At 49.0% G+C, this 19,919-nt stretch overlaps 1 protein-coding gene across 1 annotated transcript; it reads right to left on the reverse strand.

Moving 5' to 3' along the window:
* Positions 1-9,205: 9,205 nt before the first annotated feature.
* LOC134420452 (olfactory receptor 14J1-like) lies at positions 9,206-10,108 on the reverse strand (the record flags this gene model as incomplete). The annotated part of the gene is made up of 1 exon (XM_063160623.1): positions 9,206-10,108. A coding segment is annotated over exon 1 (903 nt), but the record flags the coding sequence as incomplete, so codon positions are not given.
* Between the last annotated feature and the right edge of the window lie 9,811 nt (positions 10,109-19,919).

Consider the following 19,919-nt stretch of genomic DNA (forward strand, 5'->3'; position numbering starts at 1 on the left):
TCCCTTGGCTTTGTTGGCTGACAATAAATGAACATCCCTCTGTGTCTCAGGCAGCTCCTTCTCCAAGGAAAGCAGGTGGGAGCTGGAGCCAAGGACCTGAAAGCTGCAGTGCAGCCTGGGCTGGAGGGAGCTCAGATTTGCACGAGGCTGCTGTGAGTGCCAGGGCTTGGATGGGGGAAATGGTGGAGTGGGGGTAGGGACAGAGTCTAATTGATTGTCAGCCATGAAGGGTCTTGGTTTTCATATCTATTCAAACAGCATGAGGAGGTACTTGGATTCAGTGTCAATTGGAGACTTCACATATCAATTTATGAACAGGAAAACAAAACTAAACAAGACCTAAAATATCTATTCTCACTGTCTTTTTAAATATCAAGTATTCACTTTGAATACACTACTGACATCTACTTAACCACAAATGATTTGGAAAATTAATCAAATTATTCCCAGAGGCTTGGCTTGTTCAGGTGTTCTGAATGTTAATGAGTCCTGGGACACTGAATTCCTGCACTGAAGAGCTGAAGGCTGAACAAGCCTCTGGAGCAGGAAAATTCAGCAGCAGCCTCCAAGTTGCTGAGGATGTCAGCAGCCCCCACTGGGGCCATCCCTGCCCAGAGACCGTAGGGGAATGGGCATGCAAGGAGAGCATCCCTGGGGCTGGGGCAGCACAACTCAGAGGCACCAGTGGCTCCAGCTGGGAAATGGAGTGTGGAATGGGACTGGGAAAGCCTTGCCGGGACTGTTCCAAGCAGGACACACAAGCCCTGACTTCCATCCCCCAAACAACTCTCTCAAAGACACACTTCAAAGGATTTACAATTGTTTGTGTCCTGTGGTTGAACTCACTGGAGAAATACCAGCAAGAGATTCTCAGGAGCTCCAAACAAGCAAACAGCTTTACTGTCAACTTTAGAAAATCAGAGAAACTTTGGCAAATGGTTTATCATGACATTGTAGTGGTTTTGGTTTGTTAATTTAAGATTTTTTCCAATCTTTAGATCTCTTAATTAATGTATTGATGAGTGGGGTTGGTTTTACTGTCGGTTAATTATTTATGTATTTATTTTGTTGTGAGATAGGACTATGAGAAATGTAAAGTAGGCTTAAAATTTTAAAATGGTAAAAAGAAAATTTTATTAAAAGCAAATTTAAAAAAGGTAGTAAGAATTAAATTCTTTAGAACCCTTTTTTCTGTACAACTTTTTTTTTAACCTGACAATGTAAAGAAACTAAACTAAAAATTTCTAGTAGTTTACTATTTCTAGAATTGTCTTTTTTTAGTTTTAGAGAGAGAAGTTTTTCTTGTTAAATTTATGGAGTTTTTTTACAAGAGGAAAAAAAATTTTTTTGTGGTTCGTAATTTTGGCATGGCTAACAATTGTCTGGGGAACTTTGTTATTGTGAAATTCTTTTATTGCTATAAGCTTTTTTACAGCTTATTGATGGGTCATGTCAACTTACGAGGTATTGTTTTAAAGGGGAGTTGCTTAAAGGTAAATGTTTTTATTATTTACTTTTTAAAATATTTTTATCTCTGGAAATAGAGATCTTCTCTTCTGGGTACTAGATTACTTTTTTTTCAGCCTGAACTTTTTGTGAAATTGCAGGATTTTCATAATTTATTTTAATATGGAGGTTTTTGTTTGATATTATTTTAAATACATTTTTGTATAGTTTTATGTGTTATAAAGAAAAAGAGTTTTTTCTTTATAGTTTATAAGAGGATTTTAGTTTCAAGATTAAGGTATTTTTTCTTCTTTTTTATTGGGTATTTATTTCTTCCTTTCTTACTTTGATGGTTTTATGGGTTTTTTTAATGTTTCTATTTTGTTTTTTTCTGTTACTTGAGGGATGATTGAAGTATTGAAAGGGTTAACATCTCACCCGCCAGTAACTTGTGGTGGAAGTTGTGGTTGGGTTGTGTTAGGATTGGTTTTTGCTTTTTTTTGTCTTTAGTTGTAGGGTTACTTTGTATGAGTTGTAGAATGTAGGAGTTTTTGGTTTTAGTAGTGTTAGGGGGGAGGGGACATGGTGGTAAGATTTTAATAGCTGTGGCTGGCTTTGTTCTGGTTGGGGTTTTGTAGTCTCTTTTGTTTTCCCAGTCCCAGCTCTCCCAGTCCCTTCACCCCTTTCCTTGACTCTGAGCCCCTGAACTTCCTTCCCAGCTCTGCCAGCTCTTCATGTCCTGTTGTATTGGAGTAGGATCCCAATACTACCAGGTAGATTGTGCCTGGGCTGGTCTGACCCTTGCTGCTGGCCAAAGGCATCAACTGTGTTGTATCACCTCAGAGACACCTTTGGCTGGCTGTATGTGGCAGCAGGCACTGAAACAAGTCCAGGCTTGTAGAAACTCAGTTTACCTCTGGTGGAAAGGCTTTAGGCGATGGTGAGGAGAAAAGGAGACAGATTCTGCCGGAGGGTTAATATCCAGAGTTTTATTCCATGGTCACAGACATCTGAATCTTAGTAACAGCTCCAACAGAATCCCGACCGCATGGCCTGAGTGACTTTTTAAGCTCCAGGGGGAGGGAAGGGACAGGTGAGCCACCAACCAGGTGGGAGGGGCAGGGTCTCAGGGGATGATGACACCCAGACAGGCCAATGACCCCCAGGCCTGAAGAGCATCCATTTGACCAACCACTCGAGGCCTTGCTGGAATGTTAAGCCTCATTGACAGAGCTCACTCAGCAAGGGGGCGAGGGGGAAGGGAGAGAGATATTGCCCCACCTGGGAAGGGAGTGGGAAGGAAAACAGGAAATTGCAACACACTGCAACACTGTTGTATACATATTGCTGTATTTCGTATTTCTAGAGTCTCATACCTTCTCTCGGTGTTTTCTCACACACAGCTCTTCACAACAGTGTTGCTCCTGCTTCTTCGTCAGAGCTCCTCCAAGGCTCTCCCTGACTGCCCCACCCCCTTTTATCCCAGCTAAGTCCACGGGCTACAGCTGCTGCCCAATTAAGGACATCACAGCTGCAGCCCATTTACAATAAATCAAATCAGGGCAGGGACACTTATACAGTACAGAGATCTTTTAATGCAATATTTATATTTACTCAGGCCCCTATAATGTCCCCCTTTTGCTTCGCCTGTGGAACCCCCTGGATCCACAAACTCTCACTTTCAGCCCCCCAGCTCCCCCAAATCTCCATGTCCCCTCATTCTCCCCTCCCTCCAGTACCGGGAAGTGGCGCTGTCGGAACCCAACCCAGGGGTCCCCAGTCCTTGATTGTGGGGGATGTGGAGGGGACCCCCTGGGAGCGCTGGGGGAGTGAGCGGGGCTGGATGGAGCCACAGAAAGCAGGGATGGTGGGAGGAGCTGAACTGAGCTATTGGAATACCCAGAACTGGGATATTGGGATGGCCAGGGCTGGGATATTGGCACAGACAGAGCTGGGATATTGGGATAGCCAGAGCTGGGATACTGGGAGAGCCAGAGCTGCGATATCGGGATAGCCAGAGCTGGGATATTGATAAACCAGGCTGGGATATAAGGATAGCCAGGGCTGGGATATTGGGATGGCCAGAGCTGGCAGATTGAGATAGCCAGAGCTGGAAGATTGGGATAGCCAGAACCAGGATATTGGGATAGCTAGAGCTGGGATATTGGGATAGCCAGTGCTGGAAGATTGGGATAGCCAGGGCTGGGATACTGGGAAAGCCAGAGCTGGGCTATTGGGATAGCCAGAACTGGGATATTGAGATAGCCAGACCCAGGACGTTGGGATAGGCAGAGCTGGGATATCACGATAGCCAGAACTGGGATATCAGGATAGCCAGAGCTGGGATGACCACAGCTGGGATATTGGGATAGCCAGGGCTGGCATATTGGTACAGCCTGACCCGGGATATTGGGATAGCCAGGGCTGGAACATTGGGATAGCCAGGGCTGATGGCTCTGATGGCTCTGGCTGATGGCCAGAGCTGTCACACTGGGACAGCCAGAGCCGGGATATTGAGATAGCCAGACCCAGGACATTGTGATAAACAGAGCTGGGATATTGGGATAGCCAGAACTGGAACATTGGGATAGCCAGGGCTGGGATATTGGGATAGCCTGAGTCAGAATATTGGGATGGCCAGAGCTGGGATATTGGGATATCCAGCCCTGGCTCAAGGACAGGACCTGGCCCATGGCCGACAATGCCCTGGAGATAGGGCCGGTACAACCAGAGTGAGGGGAGCCAGGGCTGGGCTGGGATCTGTGAGAATGGAGGACTCTGAGGGGCTGGGATGGGATCTCTGGGGATGGGGGGGATCTGTGGGGCTGGGATGAGAATCCAAGGGGCTCCCTGGGGCTGGGACACAACTCCATGGATACGTTCTATCCTCGTTCCCAGGTCTCCACATGCTGCAAGTGGTTTCCAGCTGTGACCTCCTGTCCAGTGGAGAGTCCATGGATCTCACCAGTATGGCTACAAGGGCTGGGATTTCATCTCCTTCCAGCTGGGATCCAGGAGCTTTGCAGTATCCAATGGTGCCACATGGATCAGCCAGAGGTGCTGGGAATCCAAAGGGATCATTGTGGAGCAGACGAAGCATTACCTGGGACACACCCGGGTGGAAATACATCAGATGGGGTTGGGTGGCTCTGGAGCACACAGGTGGGTGTGGGAGGGGAAGGGCAATTCCTATGGGAATGGGGGATTCAGGAATGGGGGACTTGGGAATGCAGGAATTACCATGGAATTTCCATGGCCAGATCTCACTCTCATTCCAGTCAGGTTAGAATTCCATGAATGGATCCCACCCTAACCCACTGCCATGGGAATTCCATGGGGAAATGATTTGAATGGATGACCAATGCAATGCCAGCAGTGCAATGAGAAGTAATCCCTGCTGGGATTCCATGGGACATCAGTCCCAATCCTTTGCCCAGGCTGGCTCTGCTGTGCCTGTGGCAGCACCAGGGGAGTGCCCTGTCCCTGCTCTGAGCCCAGCACGAGCCTTTCCTTGGCTGTTCTGTCCCTGCCCGGGGCAGGAGGGCACTGCCAGAGCAGCTCTGGTGGCCGTGGGCACCCGGCCGGGCTGCAGCCACTGCAGGAGCTCTTGGGAAATGTTCCAGAGCAAAGCTAAAAGTAAACAGTTCCTGGAGGGGATTCTGCCCCTGGGACTGTGCTGGGAGCCCAAAGACACCAGCCCGAAGTGCTGGAGCTCAGTGTCCCTCGGCCAGGCCATGTTCTGAGGCTGTGCCCTGTTCCTCGGCTGTCCCCTGTCCCTGAGCTGTGCCCTGTCCCGTGGCTTTCCCCTGTCCCTCAGCAGTCCCCTTTCCCTCGGCTCTGTTGGCCAGGAGTGGCAGCAGGACCCGGGGCAGCCCTGGGGGAGAACAACCCTGAGCCCCAGCAGGGCCAGTTCCCCCAGTTCCCCCCACGTCACTCCCAGCATGAGCCCTGTGTCTCCCAGTCACCCCCAGGATGCTCCCAGTCACTTCCAGTTACACTCAATATGATCCCAGTATCATCACGGTCACTCCCAGTATGATCCCAGCATGATCCCAGCATGGTCCCAGGTGTTCCCATTCACCCCTACTATAGTTCCAGGCACTCCCAGTATGGTTCCAGTCCCTCCCAGTATGATTCCAGTATGAACCCAGTCACTCTCAGTATGAGGCCATTTGCCTCCAGTATGGTCCCAGTCATCCTAAGTTACCCAGTATAATTTCAGTCACTCCCAGATACCCCCAGTATTCTTCCACTAACTTCCTCTATGGGTCCTCTGTGATCCCAGTCACTTCTGGTCTCTTCCAGTATATCCCAGTTGCCCCCAGTGTGTTTCCATTCACTCCCAGTCGCTCCCAGTAGCTTCCAGCATGATTCTGGTTGCTCATAACCACTCCCAGTCACTTCCAGCATGATTAAAGTCACTTCCTGTATATCCCAGTTGCCCCAGCATGATCTCAGTTGCCCTCAGCCTTCACCTAGTCACTTCCAGTATCATCCCAGAATGACCACAGTCACCATCAGTGTGGTGCCATTTCCTCCCAGTCTGATCCCAGTTACTCCCAGCATGGTCCTAGCTACTCCCAGTCTGATCCCAGTTGCTCTCAGTGGCCCCTAGCATTGACCCAGTCACTCCAAGTATGATCCCAGTATGACTCCACTCTGATCCCAGTCTCCCCCAGCATGGTCCCAGTCAATCCCAGTTGCCCCCAGTGTAGACTCAGTCACTGCCAGTTGCTCCAGGTACCCATTGAGATTGGATTCCACCTCAAAATTCCCTTAATACAAAGATGACACCAAGACAGATACTGCCATTCCTGACAAGTCTGGCTGACCTTGGCCTAGTGAGGCTCTCATCTGCCTTCCAAACACTGGGGCTCTGTGCTATGGAAAAGAGCAGTCCTTCTCATCCAGGTGCCCATGGCCAAATTTGGGTTCCACCTCCAACATTCCCTGTTGTGACAGACTGGAGGAGACTGTTGGCTCTAAACATTTCATGTGTGTGGGAGGAAGGGGCGGGTCCAGCTCTGCTCTGCCCTGGAACCCAAGCCCTGCCCTGCCCTGGAACCCCAATCCCCCCAGAGCCTCTATCCCAGCCCAGCAGTGTCTGCCAGTCCCTGGCACAGCACAGGCAATGCTCCACAGCCACCCCTGCAGCCCCAGCCCAGCTCCTGAGGGACCAAATGAGCCGAAGTCCCACCTGAAGGAAGGGCCCAGGAAGACCAAGGGGTATTGAAAGCTGACCCCAAGGCAAGCACACATCTTGACCCTGCCTCCTCTTGGAATTTCCTTCTGAACAATGCTGGAATCCAGGAGTTGGTAGCTGTGTGGGCACTTCTCCATATCTTATTTGTCTTTCTCTCTTTCTAATTCCCTCTTCTTGCAAATTTTGAGTAACATAAAATTGAACAGGCTTAGAGGTTGTGAAGTTGAATAGGCCAAATTCATGCTTTGAGAGGTGGTTTTGTGTTTTTTTTTTTTTTTTGATTAAGTGTCCTATTAAACCTTTTGCCAAAGTTTCTCTGATTTTCTAAATTTCCCAGTAAAGTTCCTGTTTTGTTGTTTTTGAGCCCCTGAGCATCTCTTGTTGGTATTTCTCCAGAGAGTCCATCTCAGAGTACACAAACAATTTTAATTCCTTTTAAATGTCTCCTTGCAAGAATTGTTTGGGGGTTGGGGGTCAGGGCTTGTCCATCCTGCTTGGCACAGTCCAGGCAAGGCTTTCCTAGCCACATTCCACACTCCATTTCCCAGCTGGAACTGCTGGTGCCTCTGAGTTGTGCTGCCCCAGCCCCAGGGATGCTGTCCTTGTCTGCCCATTCCCCCACGGTCTCTGGGAAGAGATGGCCTCAGTGGGGGCTGCTGAAATCCTCAGCAACTTGGAGGCTGCTGCTGAATTTCACTGCTCCAGAGGCTTGTTCAGCCTTCAGCTCTTCAGTGCAGGAATTCAGTGTCCCAGGGCTCATTAACATTCAGAACATCTTAACAAGCCAAGACTCTGGGAATAATTTGATTTCAGTTTTCAAATATTTTTTGGTTAATTAGACAGATTTCAGAAGTGCATACAACTGAATATGTTCTATTTTAAAAGACAGGGAGAAAAACTTATTTTAGGTCTTGTTTAGGTTTTTTTTTCCCCCGTTAATAGCAATCTCCAGTTGACATTGAATCCAAGTACCTCCTCATGCAGTTTGAATAGATATGAAAATCAAGACCCTTCATGGCTGACAATCAATTAGACTCTGTCCCTACCCCCACCCCACCATTTCCCCCATCCAAGCCCTGGCACTCACAGCAGCCTTGTGCAAATCTGAGCTCCCTCCAGCCCAGACTGCACTGCAGCTTTCAGCTCCTTGGCTCCAACTCCCACCTGTTTTCCTTGGAGAAGGAGCTGCCTGAGACACAGAGGGATGTTCATTTATTGTCAGCCAACAAAGCCAAGGGAAGGCACTGCTGAATTAAATGCAAAAGTCATTCCTCTGCTGGATATTAAGGCCACTTTCCACAGCAGACAGTCTCAGAGCAATGGAAAACACCTTCTGTGCCCAGCACAGATCCCAAAGTCCCCCCAAACCCTCCCTGCCCCTATTCTGCCCAGATTTGCTCTTTGCACACACGAGTCACAGGCTGAAGTCAGGAGCTCCCTCCGTGGCCAGAGGAGGAAAAGAGAGAAAGTGGATGAAGAGCTCTCCTGTGCAGAGCCAAGGTCCAAGTGCAGCACTTGCAGTGGGAACCACAAATCATCAGGTTTATGTCCTTTGGGGTCAGGGACTGGTGACACTCAGAGGCACAGAAAGGTTTCTTGCCAACAAACACAAGTTGAACATGTGAACAGTTTAATAGCCAATCACCTCTCTTCCCTCAGCTCTTTGGGATGTCCCAGCAGCATCTGACATGTCCACAATCCCAAAGGGATTTCTGTACAGGAACAGTTATATACAAAGATAAAAGAAAAGGTAATTCTCTGATGGATATAAAGGCAATTAAGATGTAGACTAATGTGGTATTTATTTGAACTTCAGAAAAATGGCGACTCCCTGAAGCTCAAAGCATGAAGCCAGTCAATTGAGAGGCACTGGAATGACAAGAGAGAATCAGGAGGAGGAAATCTGGGAGGAATGGGAAGGGCATTGATGCAGCTGGTCTAGTGAAGAGATGTCTTTAGACGTGGCCATTTTAACATGAGAGATTTAATTATTCCAGGAGAGCTGGAAACACCTGAGGGAAGAGGGTCATGAAATATTACACTGAATAATGGTGACACGAGTAGAGGGGAAGATCAGCATTTCTTGTGCTGCTAGTACTTCAGGCCCTACAGCAACACCAGGGCCACCAGGGCAGCGGGGCAGGGCCACTGCAGCAGCACTGGCAACACCAAGTGCTGCTGGTGTTGGGCACAGCTGCTGGGCCAGCACTGATCTGCCCCCAGATCTGCACACAGACATTGCTGCTGCAGCTCCAGAGAAGGTAACAAAAGGGCATCTCTGCAGAAAACTTTGCTGGGAGATCCTTTTGTTCCTTTAAAACCACCAAGTGGGTACCTTGTCATTGACACCATCTGTGGCTACAGGGAAGGTAGAGAGAAACAAAAAGAAAAATGGCACAAACATTGACCTTTCTATTTGGACAATATGGAAAAAATATAACAAAGAAAAAACTCTCACAACCAAACCCATAAGAAGTATCAAAGATGACTCTTATTCCAAATGATTTGCAGAAATTGGCCAGTAGTTTAATGTTTGTGAAACCACCCAGTCATCAGTCTCCTCACTGCAGCCTTGAGCTCCTGGTTCCTCAGGCTGTAGATGAGGGGGTTCAGGGCTGGAGTAACCACTGAGTACAGAAGTGAAAGGGCCAGATTCAGGGATGGAGAAGACAAAGAGGGGGGCTTCAAGTCAGAAAATGTGGCAGTGCTGAGGAACAAAGAGACCACGGCCAGGTGAGGGAGGCAGGTGGAAAAGGCTTTGTGCCGTCCCTGCTCTGAGGGGATCCTCAGCACAGCCCTGAAGATCTGCACATAGGAGAAAACAATGAACACAAAACAACCAAGTGATAAACAGATGGAAAACATAAGAAGTCCCAGTTTTCTGAGGTCTGAGTGTGAGCAGGAGAGCTTGAGGATAGCAGGGATTTCACAGAAGAACTGGCCCAGGGCATTGCCCTGGCACAGGGGCAGGGAAAATGTATTGGCTGTGTGCATGAGAGCATGGAGAAAGGCGCTGACCCAGGCAGCTGCTGCCATGTGGGCACAAGCTCTGCTGCCCAGGAGGGTCCCGTAGTGCAGGGGTTTGCAGATGGACACATAGCGGTCGTAGCACATGATGGTCAGGAGGGAAAATTCTGCAGAGATGAAAAAGGCAAAAAAAAATAATTGTGCAGCACATCCTGTGTAGGAGATGTTCCTGGTGTCCCAGAGGGAATTGTGCATGGCTTTGGGGACAGTGGTGAAGATGGAGCCCAGGTCACTGAGGGCCAGGTTGAGCAGGAAGAAGAACATGGGCATGTTCAGGTGGTGGCCGCAGGCTACGGTGCTGATGATGAGGCTGTTGCCCAGGATGGCAGCCAGGGAGATGCCCAGCAAGAGGCAGAAGTGCAGGAGCTGCAGCTGCCGCGTGTCTGCCAATTCCAGCAGGAGGAAGTGCCTGATGGAGCTGCTGTTGGACATTTGTGCTGCCTTGGCATGAGGATCTGTAACAAAAGTAATCATGGAATAGTTGAGTTTGGAGAGGACTTTAAATATCCCAGCACAGCCTGGGGGCACTTTCCCCCCACTGCCGGCCCAGGGCTCTGCTGCCTGGAGCTGTCCCTGCCAGCAGCTGCTTCCCTGTGCCCAGGGCTGGGCCCTGCCAGTGCTGCCAGAGCCCAGCCCAGCCCTGGGGACTCAGCTCTGCCTTGCAGATCCCTCTCAGCTCAGGCACTTCCCAGGGGCAGCTCTGGCTCTGCAGGATCTGATGGCAATGTAAAAGCAACCCTGACGAGGCTGGAAAAGTGACACTGATGCTACTCTAAGGGGCCCTGCGCTGATTTCTTCTACTGCATGGTATATTCAGATCTGTGAGAATTTTTTTTTTATTTTTCTCAGCCTGAATTGAGAGATGAATATCTATGGGCAATTTCCCAGCCAGGCAAACCAGAGCATTAGATTAAAAAAGCAGGAATTCCTCTGCTATGCTGCCCCTGACTTGCTGTGCTCCCTGTATAATCTACTTGGAAATGTCCTGCGGTTAAATGCCATGCTGGGAGCAGTTCTGAACAACGCAGCATACTCCCCACACAAGGAGAACACTTCTAAGCCTTACCAGCTGTCTTCTACCACCCAGATCTTGTCCCTCAGTGCCGGGAGCAGCTGCCAGCGCTGGCTGAGAGCTGTCCCTGGCAGGCAGCAGAGTCCCTGCCCCAGCACAGCACCCATGGCTGCAGGACCCTGCTCTGCAGGACAGCCTTGGGCATCCCTAACTGCTCTGCACAAGAGACAGAGAATGTACTCACAGGGTCTGTAGGCATTGCGATGTTCCTGCTGTAGGAGATGGCTGCAGGAGCTGCAGCTGCATTGTCCTACAGCCAGAGGTTCCTGTGCCAAGGGCTGGCAGTGACTCTGCCCCAGGCACTTCTCAGCGCCTTCCCAGCCCTGACTGATTGAAGCTCTCTGTGCCTCTGTGCTGTGCCCAGGGTGGCTGCAGGCAGTGCCCCAGCCCTGCTGGGCTGGCAGAAGAGCTGCTCATCAAGAGAAATGTGCTTTTGAAGCTCTGCTTGGTTATCAGGAGCTGCCTCTATGCCAGGAGCCCAGCCCAGCTCAGCAGCACAGACACAGCACAAGGACTTGAATGAGCCTCTGGGGCTTTGTGCTCAGGCCCTGAACATCAGTCCCTGAGAGACAGCTGAAGAAACCTCCCCAGAACTCCAAGTCAGAATCCAACTCCAAACTTTCTTGGACTTTTAATGGGTCCCACTGAGGGACACGACTGAGAGTGTCCCCAGGCCCCAGGCAGAGCAGAGAACTGGAGGCAGTGATGACAGGTGGGGACAAAGAGAAGCCAAGTCTTGGTGCCCTGGGGCACAGCAGCTGGGTCTGTGCCACCAAGGGCTGTGAGGAGACACCTTTTCTTGAGGCCCTGGGGCCTCCTGGAACAGCCCCAGCCAGGCTGGGCACTGTCAGCCCCTTGTCCTGCCCTCAGCATCCCCCTCCTAGCCCACATCCCAGTGGCCTCAAGGATCTGCTGGAAGGAGGCCCTGGGGAGCCTTGCTCAGGAATGGCCCTGGGGGCTCCTGAGTGCTCCCTGCAGGGACTGCAGGTTTTTCAAAGGTCTTCGGGTTTAGCTTTTGCCTTCGAGTGTCTGAGAGGTTTGTGCAATCAAGGCCTCCAATTATCTGCTGTAATTAGTTCCTGGAGAGCCTTTGTCACTAAAAACACTCAGTGGGGCTCATTAATACTTCAGAGTACTTCAGTTATTTTAAGTTCTTGGTGTTTCCCTTTTGATACAGACTCTGTGAATGTTTTGTTCAATCATGGCCCCAAGTATCTGCTTTAACGAGTTCCCTTGAGAGATTTGCACTGACACTCAGTGGGCCTCATTAATGCCTTGAGATACTCAAAGTTTAAGGTACTTTATGGATTTAAGAATACTTTTAGGATTCTCCTTTCCACACTGAGTCTCTGAGAGGTTTTTGTGCCATCCTGGCCACCACTTCTCCCTTCCAAGAAGTCCATGATGAGCCTGTGTTGGGTGTCTTCCCCCTTTCTGTTTTACAACATAGATGGGACTGAAAATATTTTGTAAGTCTTTATTAAAACATCCAAACACACATAGGACTATTAAAAATACAAAAACAACCAGTACAAAAATAATAGTCCTATTTAGCTAGACATCATCCAACCTTTTAGTCCCTTGGATTGGAATAGTTTATTGAACCAGTCTTTGTTTTCCATTTGAGGCTTCTTGAAACCTTCTTTCAGTACCTGAGTGCTCTTGTGGATTGACTCGCTGTGGCTGGAGAGTTTCATGCAACACTTGCCCTCAGAGTCCACACAGACATGCCCGTGTTCCCAGAGTAAAAACTCTCCCGCTTTTCTGCAAGGTGGCATGTCTGATGGTCGTCATGTCTGAGAGCAGGCCACTCAATGCAAGGGAGTAGCATTGGTTTGCTCACTTACCAGGCACCCAAGATGGTCTAATGGTCCTAAAGCTTTAACTGCAACCACCCAAGGTAGTCCAAATTGGGGGTGCTACCATCCAATACCTGGATTAAAGCTTGCAAAGCCAGCTCTTTGATATCATCCAATACTTCTCTGGGGATACCTGCTGCTTGGTCATCTGGTAGGCTGTGTTGTCCTTCTCCAGCCAGATTGTTGATTCTCAATTCCGCCCTTGCCTCATATCAATTGATTTAGTAATCACTTCCCCCCCCTTCCCACAGGGTGTATTCTGTAGGTGATAACAAAATGGTCATAATATATTTTAAATCATAGGGAGTTAAGTGCTGTAAACATGGTCCTCATTAGGCCATTAAAACAAGATAAGTCCTTCCTATGCTCTTTAGCTGCCCTACACAGATCCTTGATTTCCTCATAAACCAGTGGCTGAGACCTGGGATTTTGCCCCCTTCCTTCATAATATATGGGTGTAACAAGGAGTTTCCTACCTATTTGCCAGTCTCCTTCCCTAACTAGATTGTGGACTTTTAGGGTGGAGTTCTGGAGCCACGGCCCAGGGTGAAGGTGGAATGATTGACAGTGGGGCATGACCCGCAGTTGTGGGAGTGGAGTCTGGAGGTTCGTTAAGGGTGGAAGAGAAGGTTGTGGTAGCAGGAAGTGGAGGAGCCAAGTTGGCGGGAGGATGGTCAGGCCAAATTCAGGATCCTTCCATCTCGAGTCTCCAGGTCACAGTGCTCCAAGAGGGCATTTCCATCACCATCTTGGAGCATCATGGAAGGTCCAAGAAAGGCAGGTTTGAAAGGAGATCCTGAGTTAGGAGTGACCAACCAATTGAGTTTTCGACACACTGCTTGCTGGTGAAGGGCCTCAAGGATGGTGTGGAAGATGGGGAGTATGTGGGTTGCAGTTCGGTCCCTTTAGATCGAATGGTTGTACAGTTTAACTCCCACTGAGTCCCAAAATTTGGTAGTATAGATTTTTTCAGCAAGGGCATCTGGAAAAATTTTAATAATCCACCTCACAATTGATTTTAATTTGTTCTTTGTAAATATTTTGTCATGATCAGTGAGAATTAACAAAGCATCCATATATGCTCCTTTCTACTTTGGACATCTGGCTGCCCATTTTTCTCATCCTCCACCTTACGGGGAACTGTCACCGAACACCCCAAACCAATTATGGGATGTGCGTTCATACTGTAAAAACACAGTGGCAAAATGGGCAATGTCTTGCATTTCCCCAAACCCACCTGCAATCCTATGCAGGTGAAACCGTCATTGTCCCTGCAGATCCTGGCCAAGGTCCCTCAAAGCAATAATGAATCTGCTGGCCTGGCACAATCCAAAATCCTAGGGAACACTGACCTATCCATCAGGTAACCCCAGCTGACATGATTCAATGTCAGGGTCCCTGTTCGGGTGCCAGAAGTTGCAATGAGGGTGGCTGTGACAAACCTTTCTGGTTCCTCAACTTCAGGGCAAGGGGGGTGAAAATGAAAAGAAGCAGATGCTGGGGAAGATGAAACAGGAAAGCCTTATAAGTATGATTGCCTGGCAAAAGATTTTGAGAATATGGAAACTATAAGTAAGATTGAAATGAAAGCAAGCTTTGAGACACCAAGCCTTAGTTACTGAACAACTGGAAAACAATGGTATAGCCGGCTGAAAGTAATCTTCTTTGATGAAATAATACCCTCTGCTTGCAGACAGGTCCAAGGGTCAGAGCAGACCCTACTAGCTAGGCGGAAGGGGTCCAAAGAGTAGTTTTTATGGTTAGTGAAAATTAGAATATGCAGCACAGAAGAAGATTTATTGTATTGTAATAGGTACTCCCCTCCTCTTTCGGGTATCCATTTTGGGCGCCTCTTTTGAACCCCTCTTTCGGGCCTGCTCTGAGCTGTGGCTGGCAGCTACAAACAAGGCCCCTTCACTCACACCCTTTGCAATAAACCCCAAGTTCCAAGACCTGTCTTCTCGTCTCCGTCCGTCCCAATCGTTCTAGTCCCTGATGATTCTACAAGCAGGATCAATGGAGTTGCCCAAAAAAAACTTTAGTAACAGGGTGAAAAACAATAAACATGGAGAAGTTGAGCACAGTACGAGGGGTGGGATCCAAAGACCTGAGATAAAGGCGAAGCAACAATATATACACTTGAGGGTAGAACACTCTGGAACACAAACCATAGAGGGGAAACAAGTAACAAAAAGGGGAGGAGAACTTGGACAACTTAGCATAACAACACTAAAGGCTTATGAGGGAACACTCAAACTCACCATAAGTTAAATGAATGATTCCTAGGGCTTGAAACTTGCGCTCAGGTCTTCTGGGGTAAAATCTGTCTGACTCTGAGTTACTGCTGGCCTAACTCCCCCACCCTCTGCTTTGCTCTGGCACCTTGGGACCATATGGCCCAACAGAGCCACAATGATGTCCTTAGTTCCACGAGGTTCTACAGTGTCACAATGGTCCCTTAAATCCATGGTGCTCTGCAGTGTCACAATGGCCGCTTCATTTCTCAAGGCTGCCAAGTATCACATTGGTCTCCATAGGAAGGAAACCACAGAGCCCCCATATTTCAGGAGCTGAGGAACAGCAACCACCAGAGGACAAGGCAAGCCTGATCTGTCTGTCCTGGAAGGTTTGCCTGGAGTAACCCTTGGATATTTGAAATTATGCATGCAGAGTCCTAATTTCAGACATTTGTGCCTGGAAAAGAAGGATGGGGTTTTTTTTTTCATAAAAAGAAAAGCACAGAGCCCTTTCCAGTGTTTGGAAAATAGGTGAGTGCTGCCCCTCAGGAGTCAAAGACCAGCAAAACTTGTCTGTCCTGGCAACTTTAGTATGGGAGCAATCCTTTAATACACAAAAATTTGGAAGTGGAATCCTAATTTTGGCCATGGATGCCTGGAAAAAATGGACAATTCCTTTCCATAAAAAGAAGAGCCCAGAGCCCCAGTGTTTCAGGGGCAGATGAGAGCAGCCTTCCACATTCCAAGGTCAGGCAGACCTGTCAGGTGACCCCTGGGAGGCCAAGGCAGCATCACCAATTTATTGTTCCCTTGGTTCCACAGGGCCCTGCAGTGTCACATTGGCTCCTTGCTTCCATGAGGCCCTCAGGTGTCATAATCCCCCCTTGATTACACAAGTCCTTAAGGATCTCAATGGTCTCCATAGTTCCACAAGGCCCCACAGTGTCATAATGCTCTATTGGTTCCATGAAGCCTTGCTGTGTCCAATGGTCTCTTGGTTCCATTGAGGCCCACTACTGCAACAATGATTCCCTTGGTTCCACAAGTTCCCAAAGTGTCCCAATGGTCCCTTCCGTCCATGAGACCCTGTAGGGTCACAATGGTCTCCATGATTCCATAGGGCCTTGCAATGCCACAATGCTCTCCATGGATGCACGGTGCCTCGCAGGATCACAATGGCCCTTTGGCTCCACGAGGCCCTGAAATGCAGCAATGGCCTCTTGGTTCCACAAAGTCCCACTGTTTCACACTGGTCCCTTGGGACCATGCAGCCCAATAGAGCGACAATGATGTTCTTGATTCCATGAGGCCCCACAGTGTCACAGTGCCACAGTTCCCCTTGGATCCATGGTATCCTGCAGGGTCACAATGTTCCTCTTGTTTCCACAAGTTCCTACAGTGCAACAGGTTCCACAAGGGCCTGCAGTGTCACCATGGCCCATTGGTTCCACAATGCCCTGCAGTGTCACAATAGTCTCCATAAGATGGAAACAAGTGAGCCCCAGTGATGCAGGGGCAGATGAGAGGCAGTCACAAGAGGCCAAGTCTAGCCATACTTGACTGTATAGGCAGATTTTGTCTGGGAGTAACCCTTGGATGTAGAGAATTTTAGACACAGAATCCCAATTTTGCCATGTCTATCTAGACAAGAAAGACAGTTCTTTTCCATAGGAATAAAAGCACAGAGCCGCAGTGCTTCACAGTCAGGTGGGAAGTGGTCCTTGTCATGTCAAATTCAATGGGATCTTTCAGACAGACCCCAGGGGTCCAAACCAGGCAGACCTTCTCCATGTTCCATGGACTTCATGGGTGCCCACGCTGTCACAGTGCAATCCTTGATTCCATGAGGTCTTGCAATGTCACAATGGCTTCTTGGTTTCATGAGCCCCAACAGAATCACAGTGGTCCCTGGGCTCTATGCAGCCCTGCTGTGTCACAATGGCTCCTTGTTTCTGTGTGCCCCACTGTCTGATAATTGACCCTTGCTTCTATAGGGGTGCCTGAGTTGCGCAACAGTCTCCTTGATTCCAGGAGGTTCCGTAGTCTCACCATAGTTTCCTTGGATCTCCATTGTCACAACAGACCCTTGGTTCCATGAGGTTCTGTCGTGTCACCATCGTCGCTTTCAGAGGCTGGATGAGATCGGTGTCCCGAGACACCTTGGGATGCTCGGAATGCCCGTGTGGGGCCAGGGCTGGGTCAGGCCTTGGTTTGTGGTGGGACAGAGCCCCGCCCCCAGCCCTGGCCTGGCAGAGCTGTCAGTCAAACAGCAGGGGAGATGTTAACCCAGGTCTGATTAACTGACCTGTCAATCAATCACACACCAGCAGCTGGTGCTACCCTGACTCTGATTGGACAAGAACTGTCAGTCCCACGCCAGGGGTGGGCCCATGAAGGCCCAGGGGGTTAAAACCCAGAGCACAAGGCCAGCCCATGGTCTGGGTCCTGCCCTCTCTTGGGGTTTCTCTGTTAGTGATGCTGGGACCCAAGGTACCTATGTGAGTGTCTTTCTGTATGTCTTCGGTCTTTCTGTTTGTCCTGGTTCAGATCAAATTTGGGAGAGAACCCCCAAAGGGGCTCCTCTAGGAAAGCAGATTCAACTGAGACCTCCCCCCAGCCGGTTCTGGAGAAACTACCTCCTTGGAGAAAATTGGAAAAAACCTATTTATTAAACAACAGGGCCTAAACAATATTAAACAATAAAACCTCTTGCTGCCCCAAAAGAGATTACCTGCAACCTCCCTGGGTTGCAGCTTGGCTCAGTCTCTTATCAGTCCCTCTCATGCTGGAAATGCTGCCGCCCAGGCCTGGCCCGGTGGGCAACAGGTGCAAGCTGCCGGTGCTCTTCTGGGTGTTTAGTCCAGAGCAGGTTTAAACAGCTACAAAGAAAAGGAAAAAAACCCCACAGTCCAGGGAACTTCTTTGCCTCAGTAATCTAAAACAAAGGAGAGCTCTGTCCCACTGTCTGTCCATCCACAGACAACACAGTCCAGGAGCAGGAATGTGAAGTGAGTGCCATATCTGAAAACAAACTGCGCACTTCTTCTCTTCCCTCTTCACTCTCTGGAACAAATCTTAAAGGTGCAGAACTTATTATTCAGCTTAAGTGGAACAAGACAATTGGGGATAAAAGAATCATATAGTCAGCCTAGGAAATTCCACCCATTATCCCCATATCCTCAGTTTACTACTACAACTAATATATATTCTAACTCTACAAACAGGCACATTACACATCCAATATACAGCTATACTCAGAAAATGGTAGGAACATTCAGCAAACAGTGATATTTACACATAGTCCTCACCCAACAATCCGATCTCCCTGAGGTACAAGTCATGTTCTTCCATCTTTTTGCATTATCCACCATGTGCAACCTGGTCCCTGAGCAAAAACAACCCCATGAATGAGTTTGTCTGTACTTGAGGCAGAATTGATCCACACGGTCTTCCCTAACAAACCTCTGACTTGTACCACTGGGACATTGTCTCCGATTACTCAATGCAAAGGCTCAGACTGGGCAGGGCCCACTCGATTAGTAGAGCCTCGGGTGTTACTAACCAGGTGGCTTTTGCCAGATGCTGCTCCCAGTCTTTGAAAGATCCCCCATCTAATGCTTTCAATGTGGTTTTTAACATTCCGTTGTACCTCTCTACTTTTCCTGCAGCTGGTGCATGGTAGGGGATATGGTACACCCACTCAATGCCATGTTCCCTAGCCCAGGTGTTGATATTGAGTCTCACTGTCTGAATCAATCCTCTCAGGGGATCCATGTCTCCACAGAACTTGCTTTTCAAGGCCCAGGATGGTGTTCCGGGCTGTACCATGAGACACAGGGTAGGTTTCCAACCATCCAGTGGTGGCTTCCACCGTGGTCAGTACGTAGCGCTTGCCCTGGCGTGTCTGGGGCAGTGTGGTGTAGTCAATCTGCCAGGCCTCCTCATACTTGTACTTGGACCACCGCCCACCGTACCACAGGGGCTTCACTCCCTTGGCCTGCTTGATGGCAGCACATGTCTCACAGTCATGGATAACCTGAGAATTACTGTTCATGGTTAAATCCACCCCTTGGTCTCGTGCCCACTTATAGGTGGCATCCCTGCCCTGATGGCCTGAGGCATCATGGGCCCATCGAGCTAGGAATAACTCTCCCTTATGTTCCCAATCTAGGTCTATTTTGGACACCCCTATCTTTGCAGCCTGGTCTACTTGCTCATTGTTTTGGTGTTCCTCATTAGCTGTACTTTTGGGTACATGGGCATCTACATCGCGGACCTTCTCATGCAGTTTCCCTACCCTGGTAGCAATGTCTTTCCACTCATCAGCAGCCCAAATTGGTTTTCCTCTATGCTGCCAGTTAGCTTCTTTCCACTTCTCCAGCCATCCCCACAGAGCATTGGAATCAGTGTAGAGGTAGAGCTTTGGCCACTTCTCTCTCTCAGCAATGTCTGGGGCCAGTTGAACAGCTTTGAGTTCAGCAAGTTGGCTTGATCCAACTTCTCCTTCTGTAGCTTGTGCAACCTGTCGTGTGGGGCTCCATACGGCTGCTTTCCACTTCCGGTTCATCCCTACGATGCGGCAAGAACCATCAGTAAAGAGAGTGTATCTTGTATCTTCTGCTGGAAGTTGGTTGTATGGTGGAGCTTCTTCAGCCCATGTCACTTCTTGTTCCCCTTCATCAGTGAGACCAAAGTTTTCACCTTCCGGCCAGTTTGTAATTATTTCCAGAATCCCAGGGCAATTCAGGTTTCCAATACAGGTGCGCTGTGTGATAACAGCAATCCATTTGCTCCATGTAGCACTGGTGGCATGGTGCATAGAGGGAACTTTTGCATTGAACATCCACCCCAATACTGGTAGTCGAGGTGCCAGAAGGAGTTGTGCTTCAGTGCCTGTTACCTCTGAGGCAGCCTGGACTCCTTCATAGGCCGCCAAGATTTCTTTCTCTGTTGGAGTATAGTTGGCTTCAGACCCTCTGTAGCTATGACTCCAAAATCCTAGTGGTTGGCCCCGAGTCTCCCCAGGCACCTTCTGCCAAAGGCTCCAGAACAAGCCATGGTTCCCAGCTGCAGAG

This window comes from Melospiza melodia, chromosome 7 (assembly GCF_035770615.1).
Source record: "Melospiza melodia melodia isolate bMelMel2 chromosome 7, bMelMel2.pri, whole genome shotgun sequence".
NCBI lineage: Eukaryota > Metazoa > Chordata > Aves > Passeriformes > Passerellidae > Melospiza > Melospiza melodia.